At 46.1% G+C, this 21,226-nt stretch overlaps 1 protein-coding gene across 6 annotated transcripts in view; it reads left to right on the plus strand.

The window, feature by feature from the left end:
* LOC121598693 (nephrin) overlaps positions 1-21,226 on the plus strand; it is a 76,900-nt gene that overhangs the window by 26,602 nt on the left and 29,072 nt on the right. For all 6 annotated transcript variants that reach the window (XM_041925906.1, XM_041925910.1, XM_041925911.1 and 3 more), the window contains exons 4-5: positions 14,561-14,710; positions 14,831-15,010. In XM_041925906.1, coding sequence (XP_041781840.1) covers positions 14,561-14,710; positions 14,831-15,010 — 330 coding nt within the window. The remainder of the gene's footprint in view (positions 1-14,560; positions 14,711-14,830; positions 15,011-21,226) is intronic.

Here is a 21,226-nt window from a genome sequence, read left to right on the forward strand (position 1 = left end):
ACCGCGAACGGAGCAGAACCTGGCACAAAGCCCGCACAAAAGCGGACCAAAGTTTAATCGTCATAATGTCTCGGCCATCAGCTGCCGGGCCCTAGTCACGAGTTGTTGTGCAAGAGCAAACGTGGCAATGAATCTAATTGAAATCAATTTTCCGGAAGCATATCAGTCAGCCGACTTTCGGCCTTCTGACCCACCCCGGAGGTCATCCAGCAGGTGTGTGACCTCTATCTTTGTATTTAGAGAGAACAGACTGGGAAAGGAGCGGTAAAACAGTCAACAGAGCGCCTTGTCGCCGCTTCCAGCGAATCACACGGTCACTGTGTTGTGCTGTGTTCCCACACCCGTCGTATTAGAATTTATGGTACACGTTTGTACAGGCACGTTGGTGTGTGTTTGTGTGTGCTGGCAAGTTTGTGCCGGAAAGTCCTCGGGGAAATTTTCTCAAATTGCGACCGTAACGGCGATTCTAAGTGAGCGCAACCGTTTTGACTCGTAGCGGATAGCCCGGAGGTGCTACAGATATTAAATTTGTTGAATCGTACCATCCGTTTTTCTCACACATCTCTCCCTTTCTTTCTCCCTTCATGTTTTTTGCAGGTGAGTAACGACTTCCCATCAGGCCAGCGATCGTCAACTGCGAAGTGGAACCATAGATGGAGCTTGCACCGGGACAAAACTCACTGAACAGCTGTACCATTAATCGGCCACTTGGCGGTGATGAGTTTAGCCGGGGTTGAAAAATCACTTCAAACTGTGAAATAATTCAAACTGTGCGTGCTTGAAAGGACAAAACGGATCTGGACCCTGTGCCTTTCAGGTGTCCCAGTAGAGCGTGTTCCGTCAGTGTTTGCACAGTGTGTTGATTGTGCCGAGTTCAGTATCGAGCACAAAACTGAGGCGGTACTGGTACAGTGTGTGTTGTGCGAAAGGTGTCCATAGTTTTAACACAACGTCACCAAACACTGAGTTCAAGGGTGAGGGGTAGGGGTAGTTGAATTTTGGATGGCTTTTCCGTCCAAAGGCAATTGGGAAACATTAGTCGATTGCGGTGTACGGCGTAAAGCGTGGACGACCCAGCAACGCCTGCCAGAGCACCGGAGGAATAGAGCACTGGTGAACAATGTTTTATGGTGAACTATCACGACAACCCGTTGGTCGAGCATGTTTTATACCTTCCCGTGGTCCTCCCGTGGCACCGTCCGCACCTGAGGTTACCCATTACGGTTTGCCAAAGCCATGTTACGAGTGGAGTTTCCGGTTTGGAGAAGAGTACAAGGGGCGCATGTTAGCTAACAATTGGAAACACTTGTAAGCTCACACCGACAGTCGAGCCGCGATCGCTAACTGCTGATTAGCATGGTCCGGGAGGAGAACCCACAAGAAATGGCACGTGAACACAGCGCTCCGGCTCCCCGAACATCGTAATCTGATTTGTGACAGTCGTTAAATGACGCTTACACTTATTTCCAACCACAATTACTCCAGAAGTGTTCTTCTGCTCGTACATCGAGCAGCAAAGCGTCTGGGAGGGTTTTGATTGGATTTTAAATACTACTCCTACCCCAAAGCCAATGGGCAACACAGTCATTGTGTCTGCGACACACACACACACACACACCAACACACTCCCACTTATACAATGATATACTTATTAAGACATAATAATTTATGTCGCACGCACGAAGCACACGGTCTTAACGGCTAATCCCTTCTCGACTGCCAGGGACGGTGTTCTCGGTGTTGGAATAATAAATGCGTCTTCCAGCGAGTCTATCGCTTTTTCGATGTCCATTCATTGACCGGGGGACGATATCATCTTTCTTCGATCAGCATAAAAAGATGGCAAACCAGGAGGGACCGGCTTGAAGCGCGTCGCTAGCATCTTCCGTGCGAAGAGACGCTCCGGTGCTTTGGGAAACACTTCAATCAATTTCCCAGCACCTGATCCAGTTAATCCGGCGATAAGTGGAGCGTGCTTGACTCGGACGAATATTGTAATGTTGTTCACCACTACACACCATCACCACCACCACTACTACTACCACCACCACTGTGTTACGTTTAAGTGCGTCGATTGACCGACAAAACCGTAAAGGTGTTTTTACTTCTCTGGCTCAGAGAGGGATATGAGGACCCATTTTTGGCGAATCCAATCGAACCTATCGCCTATAGTTATTGGACGCCCGGACGTGGGCTGAAACGGTGAGATACGGCCGGGTCTGCCGTTCCGTGCTTTCCAACGGTGACATTTCGTCTCCATTTTATTCACTGTCAGTCATCATTAGGGAAACGTCGTCTGTACATATGTGTGATTGGGAATGGAGAAAGAAATCGCCCACGCTATAAGTGGGAGATTTGGTTCCAATATGAAGATGGCACACGGCATGGGGTGGGGATTTATCGTAAACGAATATTCGAAGATTGTTTTGTTAAATACAAAAGGCAATGAACTTGTGGGGTGTGCGTTCGTTGTGCGTGTGGGTTTTTTTTTTGGAAAATTGAATCGACGCTTTGTCTGCTTCGGTCGATTTAGGTAGAGCAAATGGTAGACTTTCGGAATTAATCATGAAGCGTGTGTGTGTATGTGTGTCTTTCCAGTACAAAAGGATCAAAGGCTGAGACATTGGTGATAGATGCGTATGCGTGTACATAAAAGGCTGTTTGCTTGAAGTCGAAAAGCTTGAAGTGCACACCACTTGGCAAATGTTCTGATGTGGGTTTAGGGGTTTCTTCACTCATCATTGCGCTTCAATTTTCGGCCTGCCGAGATGATGAAATTGAAGATACACCCGATCATCGTAACGTCTCGCCAGAAAAATAAGCGCCCGTTTTCACCCATTTTGTGAGGGGGCGCTGGCCTGGAGCTTTCCGAGATCTCCGAAAGGATCGCCCCGGCTCCGACTTCTCGGTCGGATGAAAACGTTGTTTACCACGCTTACGAACGCTTCATGTTCGTGAATACATGTGCAATCTCTGCGATACGATACACTTGCTGCTGTTGCTGTTCGGCAAATACACTTCACTAAACCTCTGGTGCCGCCGGTCGAGCCCTTGGTACATGAATGTGCAATCAAGGGTTTGATTAATTATTTACGGCTACCGAGAAGAACCTGCGCGCACCATTCGTTCGTCGAGTCGTACGTACCACGGTCGAGGGCTGGCAGGAATGATGGAGCATCCAGCACAACGTAATTATCGTACCACTTCTGGTACATCTTCTGACTCAGTTGGCTGGCTTTGATAGGGAGTGTGTAGAGGTAGCATTGGTAAAAATCAGAACGTAGCGAGAAGTGGCTCAACCTGTTTTCGTGCTGTGTGTTTTTTCTTCTTCTCTCCCTACGCCCTGCTCTTTCTCTTTATGCCTAAGGTACCATCGGTACGCTGGCGGTGCTCACGCCTAATGGTGTTTTGGACATTGGAGTCTGGCGCCCGTGTTTGCCGACTCTTGGGAAGCTGTCTGGACTGGGGCAGTGGGAGATGTTTTGATGTGTTAAAAATATGAAAACCAATGATAGTGTGAAACATTTGAGTTCTTCTTTAACAATCTGATTTCTCACCAAAACTTGGTTTCGATAGGTTTTCTTACACCAGTACGGTAATCGATGGTCAAGCTGTTGGTAACAATCATTCGTTTCATTTGGGCTACGAATATATACGTGGTGTAGAAAAAGAAATCATAATTCAATTTCTTGGAGCTTGTGTGCTTATTTTTTTACCTATATCGGCCGTGGCATTCGCATGTCAACGTTTTCCGGTGGACAGGACAACATCCTGACAACTTACTGAAAGACCTAAGCTGATTCAATTCCGTACGTCAATTTCGAAGATATGCCACGAATAAGAGAGCATCGCTACGAAACAAAAAAACAACAGCACAAAAGCAAAAAAAAAACACAGCCCGAGGGTATCCCATACCACGGGATCCCTGGTTGGTCGTGTGGCTGCAAACCCGCGCTGGACCGAAAACCTGTATCTTTGCTGGGCGCGTGTGCCATCGTGCAGTGATCGTTCCCGTGGGGCCCGCGAGACCAATTCGCGTGGACGATGGACGGGCCACACGCTTCCATGTGGCAGCATCCCGCAGCCTTTTCAAATTCTAAGCGTCGACGGCAGCGTCCAGAAAATTGAATGGAATAGGGAAAGTGGAAGACCGGGGTACGCTTGGTGGATGAGGGAAGCGGTGGATACGAGCGAAAATGAAATAGAATGAGAAAAAAAAGAGACACAACGAAAAGAGGCACAACGAAAAGGAAATCGAGGAGATGAAGTAAACCAATCAGGCGTATACGGTGGTGGTTTCAAACGGTGGTGTGTGTCAGAAAGGGGTAGGGCAAAAGGGGCTCTTGCGTTCCGACCGATCGGCAACCTGATCTGTCGACCTGAGCGCCGACCATACGTGGTGCTGCTGCCGCCGTGAAGTCCGGAGTTCAAGATCAACCGATTAATGACGTTAGAATCGAAGGGCAAAAGAGAATCGGCGAGAAAACGAAGGGTGTACAATGTAATAACACACCTGAGCGCACAAAACCTTTCCTTGCACTCGGAGCAGAGTGGTGCTGCGGTTACGCGTGAGGGCAGAGTGGGGCCTGAGAGCATCCGGGGCAGTCGCTGCCGGCTATGGAAGCGCTACGGCGAACGGAAGTCCCCCCCCCTCCCCCCTTCTTGGACCGCATCGAACGGGCCTCCAGGCAGCTCCAGGGATGGGTGGCTTTTAAGGCTTCATCATCATCTTTCGGGGTATAGAGCTTCGGGTGCGGCTCCCTACATGAGGCCCCTGTACGTATGCAGAGAAGATACGTGACGCGAGAGCAGGGAGCGTAGCGGGGAAAAAAGTTGTCTTCCTACCCTACCAGGTCCTCTCAACAAATATTAAACTCCCCAGTTGCTCGATGGGAAATGATAGCACCCAGTGGATAGGCGCAAAGACCACGCGGCAAAAGATATGGCAGAATCAGGCCATGTCCAGAGAGGACCCGTTACCATGGTGGAGCTACGAGAGAGGACAGAGATGGTGGCAGCAGAACAAGATAACTCGTTTTATATTACGCCGAAGAGAGGTTGGAAAAATACAAAAAAAAAACACACACACACACACACACACACACACACACCAAGACCTACTGGAGAACTAAAGTTGAAACAGATTTCTTTTGCTTGCCTCTGCCTCACCGGCCCGGGACGAAGAGATCTGTCGGTATCGAAGCGCTTCCAAAGATGCGGGGTTATATACATGTATTGTGACTCACCATGAAGGAAGGGATGTATTTATATTCAAAATAAGCGTGCAAACCACTCGGAGACACTGGAGCAGGTTTTGCGTTGGTCATTTCGCAGTGCGCTGTGTGTTTGAGCGTTTCGGCATCGCAACCCGTCATCTGTGTCCGGACCTGTTTTCGAGTGTCGTGTCGTACCTTCGGTTACCTTTTCGGATGCTGAAGCTCTTCACGCTCTAGATGTGGAGGTAGTTAAGGTGGGGTGACGTTTTTCTTACTTGTTTGACCTGGCTGAGGGGGACTTGAAATACGGGCAAGGTGGGATGGTGGGCCGAGTTGGTTGAACTGTTCGCTGCGGGGCACGGCTGGACTTATGAATGAAAATCACTACGCGCGCTCTGTATGTGAGTGGGTAGTCGCCGATGTAGTGTGGCCGGATGAAAGGGCTCTTGTACAGCTTCACCCTGGCGGGTGACTGGGTGTATAAACAACAACAACAACAACAACAACAAAACGACACTCTCAGAACTGGTTTCACTCCGTACATGGTGGGAAGGAAACGGAACCAGTTCTGGTAGGAAACAGAGGGGGAACTGGTTGGAAAGCTTGCACACAAGTGTGTGCGTTCGTGTGCTTGTTTTTTTTCTCTCCCAGAGACAAAATGGAACGAAATCAAATGAGCCTCCGCCTCTTCACTTTGGGATCTCTGGTACACTCGCTCGCTGCCCCATCAGCAGCAGGACGACGTGTGTATGGAGCGTCACAATAGATAGCGCCTGCCGTTGTTGTTGTGGTGTCAAAATCTACCGATTGGTGCTGGAACGGAAGTGTTCCGTCGCCCTGTGAAAGTCCCTGCTTAGTATCTCGCGCTATTGTTCTAGTGTCGGCAGATGCGAAATAATTTATGAGTTGATTGCTGGCTTGATTTACGACAGTGGGCGCGCTCTCTCGCTCTCTCGCTTACGCACTTTGTGTCCCCTGCTCACCTTCCCCATGAATCCAGGGGGGATGGGGGGCATCCATCCAGGGGGTGACGGGGTGTGGGTGCTCATCTTGACAAATTTATGAAGATTTATATTTACTTCCTCGGGGTGTGGGAGCCAGGTTTTAGGTCTGGCCACAGGAAGCCTCTCCAGGTCCGGCAGTCGCGTGATTGTGGTGTGCCAAAAAGTGGAGCAACCATCCCAGTGACCGCAAACGATGGTTTCAGTCCCTCCTCTGCGTTGCCACGCTGCAGCTGGAGCATATCCCGATGGCTCCCCGATGTTGTGGTCAGTGCACTGTAACCAGCCTGGGAAAAAGTGACCAAACCAAATGGGCACCCGAGGGCTTCCAAAGTTCCAGTTCGGTAAGCTTTGGGCTCGTATCGAACGATATAAATTTGAAACCCACTCAACTGTGCCTGCAGTTTGGGAGGGAAGGGCAAGGAAGGTGTTGGTGTGCACGATGCGAAACCCTATCGATGCGATTTTGGGACGGTAACTCCCCGCTTGGTAAACCCTCACAACGTTCCAAGGATCTTGTATCCGCCGATCCGTCGCCTTCGCCTTCGATCGATGCCGCTGATGGATCGGACCGGAAATTAATAATCGCTGCTGCACACTGCAGCGCTCTCTGCCCGGTCGGTGGAATCATTTTTCTTACCTCGTGTTGCCTCGTGCATTCGTTCTGGAGTTTTATTCCATTTCTGGTTCTGCTCGCCCGCTGCTGAGTTGCGGGTTTTCCTATTGTGTGCGGGGAGATAGAGATGTTCCCAACTTTACTCCCGCGGTACGGGCGCTATTCACGATGATACAAGAAGCACAGCACAAAAAATAAACAGACAACGAACCCCGGACGAACACATCGAGGCGATTGCCCCCTATCGAAGAAGGCTCAATACCTGATGTCTTTATCGTGGTTTGATTGATTCCCGCTTTCTACGTTATTGGATTTGTGGGCTCATCGAATGGCATCAATCTTGCTTAAAACCCGGTGCTTCGCTTTCTCTATTGTTCGTAATTTTGGAACTTCAGACGTCATTCGACTCGTTTTTTGGTCAGAATTTATTGTTTGTGTGTTGCGTATTTTGTGTGTTTCGTAGACTTAGAATAAAATATTTATAAATAGAGATTTCATTACATTGTACCAAGTTGTTCCCTACAAGGAGTGTAGCGTCATTAAATGGCAATGCATAAAGTAGCAAATTAAGCTAAAGGTTTTGCCTCTTACATCACATCCTGCATTAAAGTGGTACTTGCCTCCAACGCAACGTGTCAAAACAGTGTCCAGAGCTCTACTGGTCTAGGGTGTTGAAGGTGTTGGTGTGAAAAGATGAGGAGAGAGCGCGCGCAAAAGAGCGAAATAAACAACTTCAACCCAAAACCTTCGACCATTTACGATCGTTAGTTCGATTGACACTAGGGTCTATCCATCCTTTGGCTCGGCACAAAAAAAGCTCCGGTCATGACGACCACGCAAAGCACAACAGTGTGTTTTTACCAACGGGCAGCTGCTGCTGCTGCTCAGGGCCACCCGTTCGGGTTCGGCTTGAGCATAAATCAGTGTCCGTTATGCGTGTGCCGGTGATGGCGTCATATGCATATTGAGTGGGATGGGAGTGGGACAACCACCGGGCGTTCGGGCATCTTGCGTAGGTGCACACCGACCCCATGCACGGGCCGGCTAGTCCAAACTTCGTACCAAAACCCGGACTGTCCCGTGGATGTTTAATACGCGCACAGTTACATCGAAATACAGGCTATTAATCCTTTGCCCATAAGGGAGCTGTTTTGTGCGCGACATCAGATTAACGGTCGGTGTGGCAGTTACGGCTGATTGGTGATTCGTGGTTGATTAAAACATTAGTATTTGTATAAGATATAAAAAGTGTTTGGAGAAGGTAAAAATTAGTCAGGAACGGGTACGTGTCCGCTGTTTGCGTTTAGTACGATCGTGTGACACAGGGCTAACGCTTCGTAAGCTGTTAAAACCAACTGGCTAAGTACGCCGGCCCGATCTACATCCCGTTGCAGACGGCACAAGTACGGTGCGCGTCCACTTTTACAACCCCGTAAAACCAAATCAATTAGAAGCTTCCAATTAACGATCCAACGATACCGATCGAGCCGGTGGTTTAATGCGGGAGAAAAATTAGTTTTATGGCTGTTTAGAGATTTGTTCGCCGGTCGTGCGAGCTGCTTGTGCTTTTATTTTTTCTTTGCTTATTCCATACAAACCGGAATCGAATACCAAGCGCACGTGTGTGTGTGTGTGCCGGTTGTTTTGGAACGAGAACAAGTGCAGCAAATTAATACACTGTATCACCTATCCCCCAAATCCGACAATGATGTAGTCAATGCGAGATTTCCTGAACCACGCTCTGTGGCTCGTTTATGGCTGCCCCGTGCGCTTGCCGCCCATTTGGACAGGCGCACAAAAGGGAAGAGGGAAGCCCTTTCCTAGCTTCCTAGCGACCGTGTAGTTTATTCACCGCTTCCTTAATGATCTATCCATAGAGACATGTTTGCTAGAAGCGTCTTGCTGTGCTAATGAGACGCACACTCACACACACACACACACACACACACACACACACACACACACACACACACACACACACACACACACACACACACACACACACACACACACACACACACACATGTGCCATATAAACGTACGGTTCTCTCGTGTGCCCAGCATGGGGCAGAGAGTGTGCTGGACGCATTAATGAAGAACGAGACCGTGTCCCCTCCGCCTTCGGGGTTGGTGTAACATTTCGGGTGCGCTGCGATCGGTAAGTATCGGTATCGCAAGTAAGGATTTCGTCGAACTCTCGGCTCTCGGGTTCTAATGATGATTAGAGCGCGTGGAAAGTGTGAAATTTAACCGATTCAAACGGTTTTCCGAACCAGTTTTCCGTGAGAAACGATCGCTGCCGCTCATAAATTTATGCCTTGTTTGATTAAAGCCAAACTCATGGTCCGTTCTAGCATTGGCAGCTTGAACTTGGGGCCCAGTTCGGTTTTGTGGGTCGTTATTTATGGGCTGGAAATGAGACGCAGGCAAGGTTTTGTTGGAAGACATCGTAAAATCTGGATAAAACGTTAAAATCATCACCTATTGTAGGGTTGCCAGCTGGCGTTGGCAGTCAAATGGGCGTGAGGTGTACCGTGAACTATTTTCCTCAAAAATTGGGAAATAAATGCCTTTTAATGTCTTTGAAATCGGATTTGTCTAATATCCGAAGTTTCGATGTCTGTACAATTAGGATTTTCTATTTAGTCTTGATTGTTTGATGGTGATTGAGATGATAACTCTTATTGAAGGCAGGAGCCATGATTAGATGAGTGAACAATGTATCAATGTTTTGTTCCTGTAATGAACGATAAAAACTGCTGCCCGCTTACAAGGAACATAAAAATAAATCAAGCTTTTTGATTTTCAACGTTAGTTTCTTTGTAAACGTCCTTTAATTGCAATTTTATTCATGAGGCAAAATTGATCACGCTCTCCTCATTTAAATTGGTTGCTCAATTACCTTCCCAAAGGAAACTCTCCTGCATCATCATCATCAACCTCGGCTCACAACAGCATATGATGGGAACAGACTCATATGTTGTTGTTTTTTGTTTTTGTACCAACCCTCCGGAAATCACTCTTTGCGATGCTCCAAATCAACCGTCACCCTTACACCTCACGGAACGCGAACAGCAAAAGCCCTATCATTATCGCTTACATTTTACGCAGGGCTTTGGTTCCTCCCATCGGTGTACTCGCGGTTTCGATCGGAGATGAAGGAAAAATTGGAGACTTTCTCAGGCTAGTGAATGGTAGGCATAATATGAAGGCGAAGAAAAAAAAAACCTCTTCCGCCCAACCTGCCGATGGTCATCGATTTGCAAACTGTCAAACCAGAAACGGTGCACTCGGTGCTTCCTCTACGCTTTTACAGCATCCTATCGATGCGCTTTTGCTGAAGTTTATCGCCGTGGGAAACGTCGCTGCTGATTGCACACTTGCTGCGTTGTGAGGATTCCTTCTCTACGCACCACACGTCTGGGTCCTGCCGGTGCCCGCTACGACTCACCTGTTTCCTTCCGCACGCAAACGTTTGGGTCCGTTACGCTCGTTTCCCGTGTTACTGGTGTTTGGGTACGTCCTTTGGCAAACATAATTATCTCCCCGCTGGCGTCCCGTGTTCCGCATGCATGGTTTGGTGCTGTCCCCAAGATTGCGTATCAGGTCGCCGGTTCCATCTCGCGGTTTTACGTTCGATTTGCGGTTGCGTATACTTTTTTACTTTCGCACGGTGTTTTGTATTATAATTTCCTTTCCTTTTATGATTTTCTTATCGGTCCCATTCGTTGGTGGCAACACTTGTTCTCTCCATCGTGAAGAAACGGGCCATTTATATTACATGTCGCTGAAGTGGCTTCTGGAATCGGAACAGTCCTGTTTGTTAAGAGAGGTGGAAACGTTACATTTTACGTTCATTCATGTACGAATGGCTTTATCTGAAGGAAAGAGAGCCGGTTCCACTTGGGACACTGTTTAAGAGTGTTCAAACAGGATCTTGATGGAAATAGTACCTTTCGCGCAGAGAGTCATAAAGATGGCATTTATCTATCTGCTCTTATCAGTTGAGTTTTTTTTAATCCTTTGAGAATACATTACACACCCCATCATGCCATCGGTGGGAAAAGGTGACGAAGCTTTTCAATGTACCAAAACAAAAACAAAAACAAATCCCCAAAAAACCACAAACAACACAATGCCCTACCACTTCCCTCACAGCATCGACCACATCATCAGCCGTGCATATGAAAAGTTGCAATGATTAAATTACCGTCTGCCGAATGGATGCGTTCGAATCGGTCCTGGGAATCAAAACCGGAATCCCGAACGAGCGGCGCGAAGGGTTGGCGCATTTGGGTCGTAAAAATTAATACTCGCGCGACACTCCGATCACCAGCGCCAGGGTAGTTAGGTAGGGGTAAAGGAAACCCTCCCATACGTGATCAATTTTTTGCTTTTTGGTTTTGTTCGAGCCCCGCACGCTCAATTCAGAGTTTGATTTTATTTCACTTTTTTTGTTGCCACACCGGGATATTATTTACTCTACTTTTTGCGCTGTCCCCTTGGCAGCGTTGGGGGAATGGGTAGGTAATGTTAATTTAAGGGTGACGGAAGCACCGCAAACGTGGAAGTGGAGGAGATACAGCAACTCGAGCTCTGGGTTGTAGCTTCGGGCCTAATGTCTTTGCACATTTCCACTTATTACGGTTTCATTAGCGGGAAAACGACACACACACGCATGCGGGATGCAGGGAATGTTCTGGGGCCGACATATTATTCTGATTACTTTGCCCACTACTGTGGGAGCGGGCGAGATCGGACCAGACCGTGTGTGTGCGTCTGTTGCACAGTGCTTTGGGGGAGGAATACGATTTTTCTGTGCAAAAAAAAGGGTAACACAGCACAGCACAGCGGACGCACTGATAGCATTGTTCTCGTGTAACGCTCCGTTCGCTGGGATGCAATGGATTAGAAAGCTCGCAGAAGCTGTACGAGTGGGAGACTAGTTACATTGCAGTTGCAGTCAGGTCGTATGTTAGCTGATACCCTCAGGCGGCACTCGCTGGGGAGTGTGTGTGTAAATGTAGGTTTGTTTTGTTGTTGTTGTTTTGCTCTTCTGCATGTCATTTTAATGTTGAGTTTATTTTGCGATTTACACAAGAGCCCACACATACACACATGAAACTATGCCTTGCGGGATGTGTGCTGTGTAATGCAAAGCTCGTGCAAAAGCTGGTTAACTTCTTTAACGTAAATCGGACTACGGTGTTCTGCAGCTGCGCTTGTTGTTGCCAGCTGCACGAGCTTAGAGAGTTGCGTGGAAGGGGATTGTGCTGATTAACTCATGAATAATTCCTACAAAAAAGTACGAGAAAATGAGCTATTTATGCAGATAGAGTTATTAAGCAGTTTTAAACGCCCAAAGGTATGCAATTCATTTGCTTTTTTATGCTTTTTGGTATATTTATGTAGTTCTTCTATAAATTCATTTACTTAATATTTCAGACATACTTCAGACACATCATTTGATAAAAAAGCTGAAAAAATAATGCTCTTTTCAATGATTGCAAATTTCAGCCCAAGTTGTGCCGGATGCAATGGACAGAAGAAATTACGTCCAACCGTTTCCGGTTTCGGATTATCTAGTCAGCGGGACAAGGGTAATAAACATAAAATCTCTAACTCAATGTCCCCACAAGGCACGGGATAATGATATGGTTTGTTTGTTACCATATAATCAATCCCCATATATTATGGCCTATTTAAGATGTTGGCTTCTTACCTACGGCCGTTCCAATAGTCGAGATTTTGAGAAACTATTGGCGAACCTTATTTTGATAGCAACGTTATGAGACACAGCAAGAGTAACAATTCGAGAAGAAAAAAAATCACATCTTTCCAAAACGCAAGGTAGAGCACACATATTTTTGGAGCATGAAACCGCGCCGCGCCGCGTTCTGGAGCGGCCAGGTTGGAACCGGTTTCCGGTTAGGCGGTTGCAAAAAACCGGATGTTAAACGAGAACGACACAGACCGCATAATGTGAAGATGAAATCGTCGTCATTCATTAATTGATATCACTTGACCGCTGCGGGTAGTGGAGGTGGTGCTGGTGGTGGTTGGTGGAGAGATCCGTGAAGATGAGTTTTTGAGACGAAATGAGACCTACCCTGGGCTTACATCTCTGTGCGTTGTGTGTGTGTGTGTGTGTTGTGTGTTGAGTTTGCTGGAGATGCTTCTCCAAGACGCTTCCCGAAGCAATGGTAGCGACTTTTGGAAACGAGCGCCCGGTGTAGGAAGGCAGCTGAATGCCCAAACGGATACTGGGCCGAGTGTACGTGACGACGGTCAAGCTGCTGTGGCTGCTGCTGAATTATAACTTCCGGTGCGCGTGGTTTGCGATGCGAAGTGACTGAAAAGATAATGAGCAGCGAACCGCACGCGGTAGGATACGGAGCGAAACTTTACAGCAGAAAAAAAGACCAAAGTTGGGTTTTGGGAAGGGCTAGTGGGAATGCTTGCAATGCGGGGAGGCTAAAAAAACGGGACGCTTTTGAACAGTTGTTTTTGGGTGAATGTAATAATTTACGAAACGGAGGTTTCCAAATACTGTTCTCGGAATTGCGCTCGGGGTGTTGTTGAGGTGAGTGGGGTTTGGTTTACTTTTTTATCTGGTATAGTTCCATGACCGAGTTTTCAAGTATAAGATCAAACGATGTTTTCAAAGGGTGTGGGGGTGGGGTTGCCTCATATCGCTATCATATGGAAGAGGAGAATGTTACATTACAAAGTAATGGTGAGATTTTGTTGCAGTAGCAAGAACACATTGTAACGTCAGTAACAGATAACAGTCACTTGCAGGTCAGCTTAGTACTTCAGGTGGTGTGTTTGTGCTGTGCTCTGAATATCCTGCGCCACGCGTAAAGCAATCGCCAAGGTTTTGTTGGGAGAAAAAAACAGCTTTCATGCGTGTGCTGCACTTATTGTGAGAATATGTTGGTGATGTAACAAAAAAAAAACATACCACAAAACTACGTATAGCTATCGTATACTGTCAGCGGCCATTTTGAACGTTTACTAATTCTATCGCATCCAGTCTATTTATTCTACGGATTCTGGGTAGTGATTGATTTGTTTTTTCCGTTACTCTGCACTGCCAGCCGGACACTGATTGACGTGTGTTACTTTTAGGTAGACAAATACACAATGTAAATAGTGCTGCAGACCTCCAGAGTTCGTTTCCCTTTTTTTACATGCGTCCCGATGAATCTCGATGGGAGAAATGTCTGAGGCATAGATTTATCGCTCACTGACCCAGATTGTGTCAGCTGATTTGATTATCCAATTTGTAGAGCGTTTTATTTTCTATGTACATAGTTATCGGCATATACCTTTCAATGCAGCTGGATTACACATTTCACCTACAGACAGACGCACACATGCTTGGACGTATTGGTTTTGAATGCCCTTTTGATTCAATGTAACAAAATCCAATCCGATCATTGTACTGGATGATTCTGGGCTCGATAGAAGAGTGCTTAAATAATTGTTCCTAATCCCATCTCCTCTGCGTGCATACTGCATAAATACCTTCGGGGCTTGAAGTACGACACACCCTTTAGTTGAACAAAGAAGCCACAAGATTCCTTGCGGCATTGCAACAGTGCAGTTGGGGGTGGGTTGTGCTTTTGTGTGACTCTCGCCTTGCGGGTTGAGGGGCAGCGACATCCTTATCTTTCTAATCCCAGCGAGATAATTGTAACTGTACTGTGATTGTCTCTTTCCAGTAATCCCGATGCTGCTGTGCAATGCTCAGCAGAAGTTCCGCATCGTACCGAGGGATCTGCAGGTGCTGGAAGGTACGGAAGCGTTGCTGCGCTGCGAAATCTACAATCTGGTCGGTGCCGTCCAGTGGACAAAGGATGGTTTTGCGCTCGGTAAGTGTATTCGATAGAAATTTATCCTAACATGCCAATACAATAGTGCCCGACTGCTGACGCTGCCATTCTGCTCTTGACCCGGTTCTTACACACCTTTTTTCTCCCTTTCTACGACAGGATTTTCCCACACTATACCGGGGTACCCGCGGTACTCGGTGCTGGCCGACCGAAATCTCGGCATCTACAATCTGCGAATATCGAACGCCTCGATCGAGGACGATGCCGAGTACCAGTGTCAGGTCGGACCGGCCAAATTCAACTCCGCCATCCGTGCCAACGCTCGGCTCACCGTGATATGTAAGTAGCGCTCCCAGCGTCAGCGTTTGCAATTTTCTGTTTCATTTACGGCGATCAGTGGTATGGGTGATTGCAATTTTAGGAATAATATAACATGTTTAGTGTTCTGATTGGTAAAAGTTAGTGCAGGGATCGAAGGAATTGAAGCTTTTGTTTGTCGCCTACGGCAACGCAATGTGTATGAATCAGAAGATCTTCATATTCAGCATGTTGCATACCATCAGGACCCATTGGCAAGAAATGGCATGCATATCGAATAATATTTTTCTTTTCCTGAAAGCAATTGAATATATTCGATTATTACAACTACATATAGCTTCAATAGCCTTTTCTAAAAAAAATGTACTTGTGGCTAGCAATATTCAAATTAACAATCGTACTGAAATGCCTCTAGTAGCAGCAATGTGCTAGGAGCAATTTAATATAGGCACAGGTATGAAACCTTCCAATTAAATAAATGGAAAATTAGTTTCGTAAGAAAAACGTTTGCACTTTTATGATTTTATATTTACCCGTACCGAGTATTTCCTCTTCCCACATTCCTGTACGTTTTGTTATATCATACTTTATAAACCTTGAAAAAATATTAAATATTAAACAAGGAGTTTTCATAACAAAAAAAAAACCCTCACAGAAAGAGGCGCTCCAGAATGCCCATTATCCTATGGCACCACCGGTTGAATGCAGTTGAATATGCATTCTTTAACAAGATGGTGGGGCTGCACAAACGATGCAACGGCACTTGCCACAGTTTTTCACCGGAATCCATCCAACTGTTTTGCGGAAGAATGATGAAATAGTTGCACTCACGCTACCGTGCACGTACCGTAGGGTGGTGAGAGCGCAGTGGCAGAAGTTGTAAACTTATTGGTCTATTGTTTCGCTCGCTAGTCGCTGTACCCTCTAGACACATAAAACTTGCCCTCCCTACTTGCTACATTTTGAATCGTGCACTTGGTCGCTTTCGTGCCGGCACTGCTTCGCTGCAACGCGGGCGTGGTGCGAGATAGCTTTAAGCGCTCAACACGCTGGAAAACGGAAGCCATCTACCACCAACGCGTACAAAAGCTCTGGGTCCTTGAAAGCTTGAGAAGATGATGCTGCTGCTGCTGCTGCTCCAGCTGCTATGAATGCATGCTTTCAATGAAAATTCCTTGAAATTATTTAATAACAAGTAAACTTTATCCTGTTCCTTCGGTTCGGAGGCACAGAGTCTCTCTCTTCCACTCACTCAGGCCGGCGTAATTTATCTTACGTGAAGTACGTGACGCGTTGTTGCGTCCCGTGTTGGGAATGGAGCGTCTACTACGAGCCAGTCTACCAGATTGGCCAGCTCGTAAGCGGACGTAAGAGGGCAGTAAAACCAGTCGCCGGTAGGTGACAGCCCTTGTGGAGCATATTTTTCACCGGCCTGCCACCTTGCTTGGAGAAAAAGGGTTACTAGACAGGGGTTGCAGTGTTTACATTTAGGACAGAAGCAGGTATTACTCTGCCTTAGGTATGTTTTTCTGTAACAGACAACACTCGTCATTGTAAATGATTTTTACATATTATAATAATTTTAATTTTAATAAAGGCCGGTCTGGTGGTGCAGTCGTCAACTCGTACGACTTAAAAACATGCCCGTCATGGGTTCAAGCCTCAAATAGACCGAGCCCCCATACGTAGGACTGACTATCCTGCTATGGTAACAACAAGTCACTGATAGCCAAGCTCACTTCACTAGTGGGTACAGGCAGGCCTTGACCGACAGCGGTTGTTGTGCCAAAGAAGAAGAAGAATAATTTTAAAGAAAGTTTTTGTTTATGTTTGACCAAAGTATGTTTGATTATCTTTCAATTAAATCCTTGATCGCACGTTTCAATTCGACCCCAAAACCCCTGCAAATGGTTCGGTTACCTTCGCAAGCCCGGTCCCCGGTGGTATACCGGTGGGAATGTAGGCAAAGGTGGGTAGAACAGTTTTAGAAATTCTAGTGTCGTCGTCGCTCACACGAACACACACAAACATACACACTCGCATACACACGGGATGGTTCTTCCGGTCGCGCTAAAATTATGCATCATCCAAGAGGCACATATGAGAAAATAGTGGGGCTCAAACTTTTGCACCCCTTAGCACCACTTACCTGCCACACGGTCTTCCGGGATGGGCGAATTCTATTTGAAATATGAAAAATACATGCTCTAAGTTATGTATGACGGTGTGTCGTGCAGCAGCAGTAGAAGCAAGAGGAACAACAGACAGGTAGCTAGTATTGTTACCCTAGTAGCAGCAACCCAGCGGCCCGACCTTCCGGTGTAAAACACGAGCAGTTTTCCGCAGCATCCGAGCAGCGATGATCCATTTTTGCCGACCGAATTATGTACGACACGGTACTTTTGGGCCTTGGCTGTTGGGTACGAGATCTTGGGGTTAAACTTCCGTTTGACATGGTTCGCAAATAGTTGCCAGGGAAGCATTTCTTGGAAGCGCCCGGAAAGAAACTTTAGTGGCAAAACTATTCCTTGTACGGCGTGTAGCTGATGAGCAAACTTTAGCATCGCTGAAGGAGAGCAATGCAGGCATAGGATGATTGTTAGAATGATCATAAAGCTGTTTTAAAAATATAAAGGAATAAGTAAAATATTCATCACATATTCCACTTCTCGTTTATTATGTTTTCTACCAGAAGAAACACAAACGAAAAAACAAAACAAAGCGATAACAGACAAAAATAGTCAGGAAACAGGATTAAATCGTTTTCGCATTCCGTGCCGTAAGATCAATTTCATGCTAAATTTCATTCCAAATGGTTTTCAATTACTGTTTCATCAATCTCTCACCGCCCTGCTGCCAGGGTGCCCTGGCCCGCACGCAATTTGACTTAATCCTGGCGGGAAGGCTGGAAGCTTCTCGTTGCAATGCGTTCGGTAGTTAGGTGAGGCTGGCGTTGGATCGGGATGGGTTTTTATATTCACATTTTTTGTTCAATGTTTTGTCTGATTTTTTCTGTGTTTGGGTGGCAAAATGTGCCCCTCACTATTAAATCCTTCCCATCGCGCGTGCATTCGCATAATAGAGCAACACCAACAGGATGTGGGTTTGTTGATTACTGAACAGGATTTTTTTCCCTTTTTTATTGTCACACCAATATGTTTTTGTTTGGCATTTGCTACTGCTAGTTTTTGTTTGCAGTTTTTAACATTATTTTAAACGAACCCGCCAGAATGGGAACGACAGACATGGGAAGGGGATGGCTGGTGGAGGTCTCATAAATTTCAATAACCAATTATTTTATGTAAATTTCTATTCAAACAAAAGAGTACGCTTTTTTTCCTACCCCATCGCACACCGTTGACAATCCGCATGGATTGCGGTGCTTTAGTTTAATGCGTTGGGTCGATTTGCGTCGATTTGCTGCGTAAAGTGTTTGCAGCGTCGGATTGATATATGCTGGAATTGGTGAACAGCATTTAAAAAAATGCCACAATTATTGGCCAGCGTGCCATTTGCGCTGGTTTTGGATAAACAGTCGCGTGCCTTTTGTCAATCACGAGCGGGCCTTTATGTGGCTTGCTTTTGCACGCTCTACACGTTGCTGACCGATAATGTGGCCATGTAATGTGCGTTTGAGTGTTTTCTGTGTAATATATGTTTAAATATGCTAGCATGAGAAACATAGCAACAAACAGACCAAACATATTTTGCATAATTTTAATGACACGCCCGCACTGAGGTTGGAGTGCCAGATTACACACCTGTGTGGAATGTTTGCATTTTCATGAAGGGGAAATGTAGTAAATAATCGTGCCGTTGCGTAAATTCATCCCTGTACGGTAAGTGATTAATTGCGGACAAATGAGAAATAAACAATGTGTGCGTGTGTGTGAGATTGGGGAGTTTTTCTTGCGAAACAAAAATCAGTGCACCATTTTTGAATAAATTATCTGGTTAATGGTGTTGCTGCGAGGAAAAAAAGGACAAAGGCATGTAGGAGTGCAAACTTTTCCGCTTAACCATTTACCAATTTCGTATGATCCACTCATCGCATCATTTTGCATGGGTGCAAAGAGTGTAAAAATTTGCGTAGTAAATCATGTGATGGGAAGCCAAGGTGATAAGGAGCCGTATTTTATTTACTGGCCAGTTGTTCACTGCTTTTTTGTTTGTTTGCTTTCTTTACCCTAAGGTGGCAAGAAAAGTTGAGCTTTCTAGAAAACAAACGAAGCAAGCATGTAAGCGACCGAATCAAATCCACACTTCCTGTGGTTCAAGGAGGGCGAGAGAGGGCATGGAAATCCTCCGCCCGCTACAGGTGAGATGTTTTAATTCGACTTTAATAACACTTCGAGTGTGCGTTACCGTCCCGGTCATGACACTCACCTGTTCCGGGGTGTCCGGGCACAGGAAGGGAACAGCCGGGAAGAAAGCTCTTTGACTTGTTTGATGACGGCTTTGTTGGCCTGCTGTGTCGGTAACAATTTCGTGAACGGTACGAACATTTTCTAATATTATGGTAATCACGTGTAGAGCAATTTCGGTGCCGGCCACCCACCCTTCCCGCACCCTGGCAACTGTACGGATGAGCTTGCGCCTTAGTGCGATCCGCCCGGGAGGTGTAAAAGTAGGCTAAAAACAAGGATTTTGTTTTGGTATTTTCTTTTGCCTCCCTGCCCCGGCAGCTACTGGAGGTGGAGGCGCATGATGTCTTTTACCTTGCGTGTTGGCTCCCTGTCGAATGTTCGTTTTATGTCTTCGTTTTCGGTATTGGCTGCGGGTGTGGGCTGGTGGTAATACCGGTGAACAACAATGCCAAGTGATGCCCTGCACCCCCACACACACAAAAACACAGAAGGGGGAAACGAACAACGGGCAGGAAAAACTTCAAACGATCGACGAACACAGCACGGCACGGGGCAGAAAGAAAAAGTTGTAATGCTTTTTAAATATTCAAACGATTTTAACCGGTGCCGGTGTTTGCTTTAAGACCGCTAGGGAAGGGATGGGTTGGCTGTTCTTTACACCAACTAACCGAGCCGAGGATTAGAGCTTATGGGAATTGGGGTGGTGGTTGTTTTAGGCTGGTTTTTACGTTGTTGTTTTTCTTTTCCTCCTTTTTGCTAACGGTTTTGCTTCGTTTTAAGCTTGAAACGGGGCAAAACAGTCCCAAAGCAAAGTGCTTCGCCAAGCGGTAAGTGTGTGCGTGTGTCTTTTTGGTGGTGGTGGTGCAAATTGAAATACAATCCCAGTGCGAATGATACATTCAGCCAATGCCACCCCCTCAGTATTAGCGAAATTTTGATAAATTTCTTTACCCAGAATCGTTGTACCATGTAAGCGAACCAGTGGAAAGTTTCGTGTTTATATTCTCTCCGTAGTGGTGTCGGTTTTTTTTGTTGTACTCCATTTGCTGTTTCATTTTTTTTTATCTTCCTTGGAACCTGCCAGAAGTTCGTTTGTGTTTGCAAGAAATATTTGGAAGTTTTCTGTCTCTATGTAAAGCTCGTAGCGAGGAAGCTGTTGTGCGGAATCGCAACATCCAGTTCATTTCTGGGATGTTTTCGCTTACCTGTCACGACGCTCATAGACACTGTGATGCTGTGGGCAACTTTTGGGAGGGGTGAATAATTCACCCGAAAACAACACAAGTTATTCGGAGGAGGCATAATTTGTCCCAGTGAGTAAAATGATGAAATTGCGGCATATTTGACGCACCTACAACACCTGCCTGGAAAGCGAGTGATTCTAGGAAAAAGGTGTAGAAAGTTTGAAAGGAATTATCAATTGTCAGAATTGCAAGCCGGACAAATGGGAGAGTTATTAAATTAAATTGAACTAATCCCAATAGTTGATTAATAAAAATGTATAATGATTGTAGAATGACAGCTAAGAAAATGACATTAGAATAGTGTTTCGAACTTATATATAAGCTGATAACATTTTAACAGCTTTTAATAATATGTGTTATATTCGCCTCGTTTGACAAACACATATTTACTCATACCTTGAACATTTCCTGATTATAGTTACAAAGCGCTTTTTAGGGACCTTCTCATTCACCGTATTTATCGATCTCTTCTCGCAAGCATGGCATCATTAGGCTCGTGTTACTCGACACTCGAAGACAGCAAAGAAAAAAACCTCCCCGAAACAATTGACAACGCACCAACAGAATTGAAAAGGAAAGAATCAACCCACCCTTAAATCCTCCACCACATTTGCTCCCGTCCAACT

This window comes from Anopheles merus, chromosome 3L (assembly GCF_017562075.2).
Source record: "Anopheles merus strain MAF chromosome 3L, AmerM5.1, whole genome shotgun sequence".
NCBI lineage: Eukaryota > Metazoa > Arthropoda > Insecta > Diptera > Culicidae > Anopheles > Anopheles merus.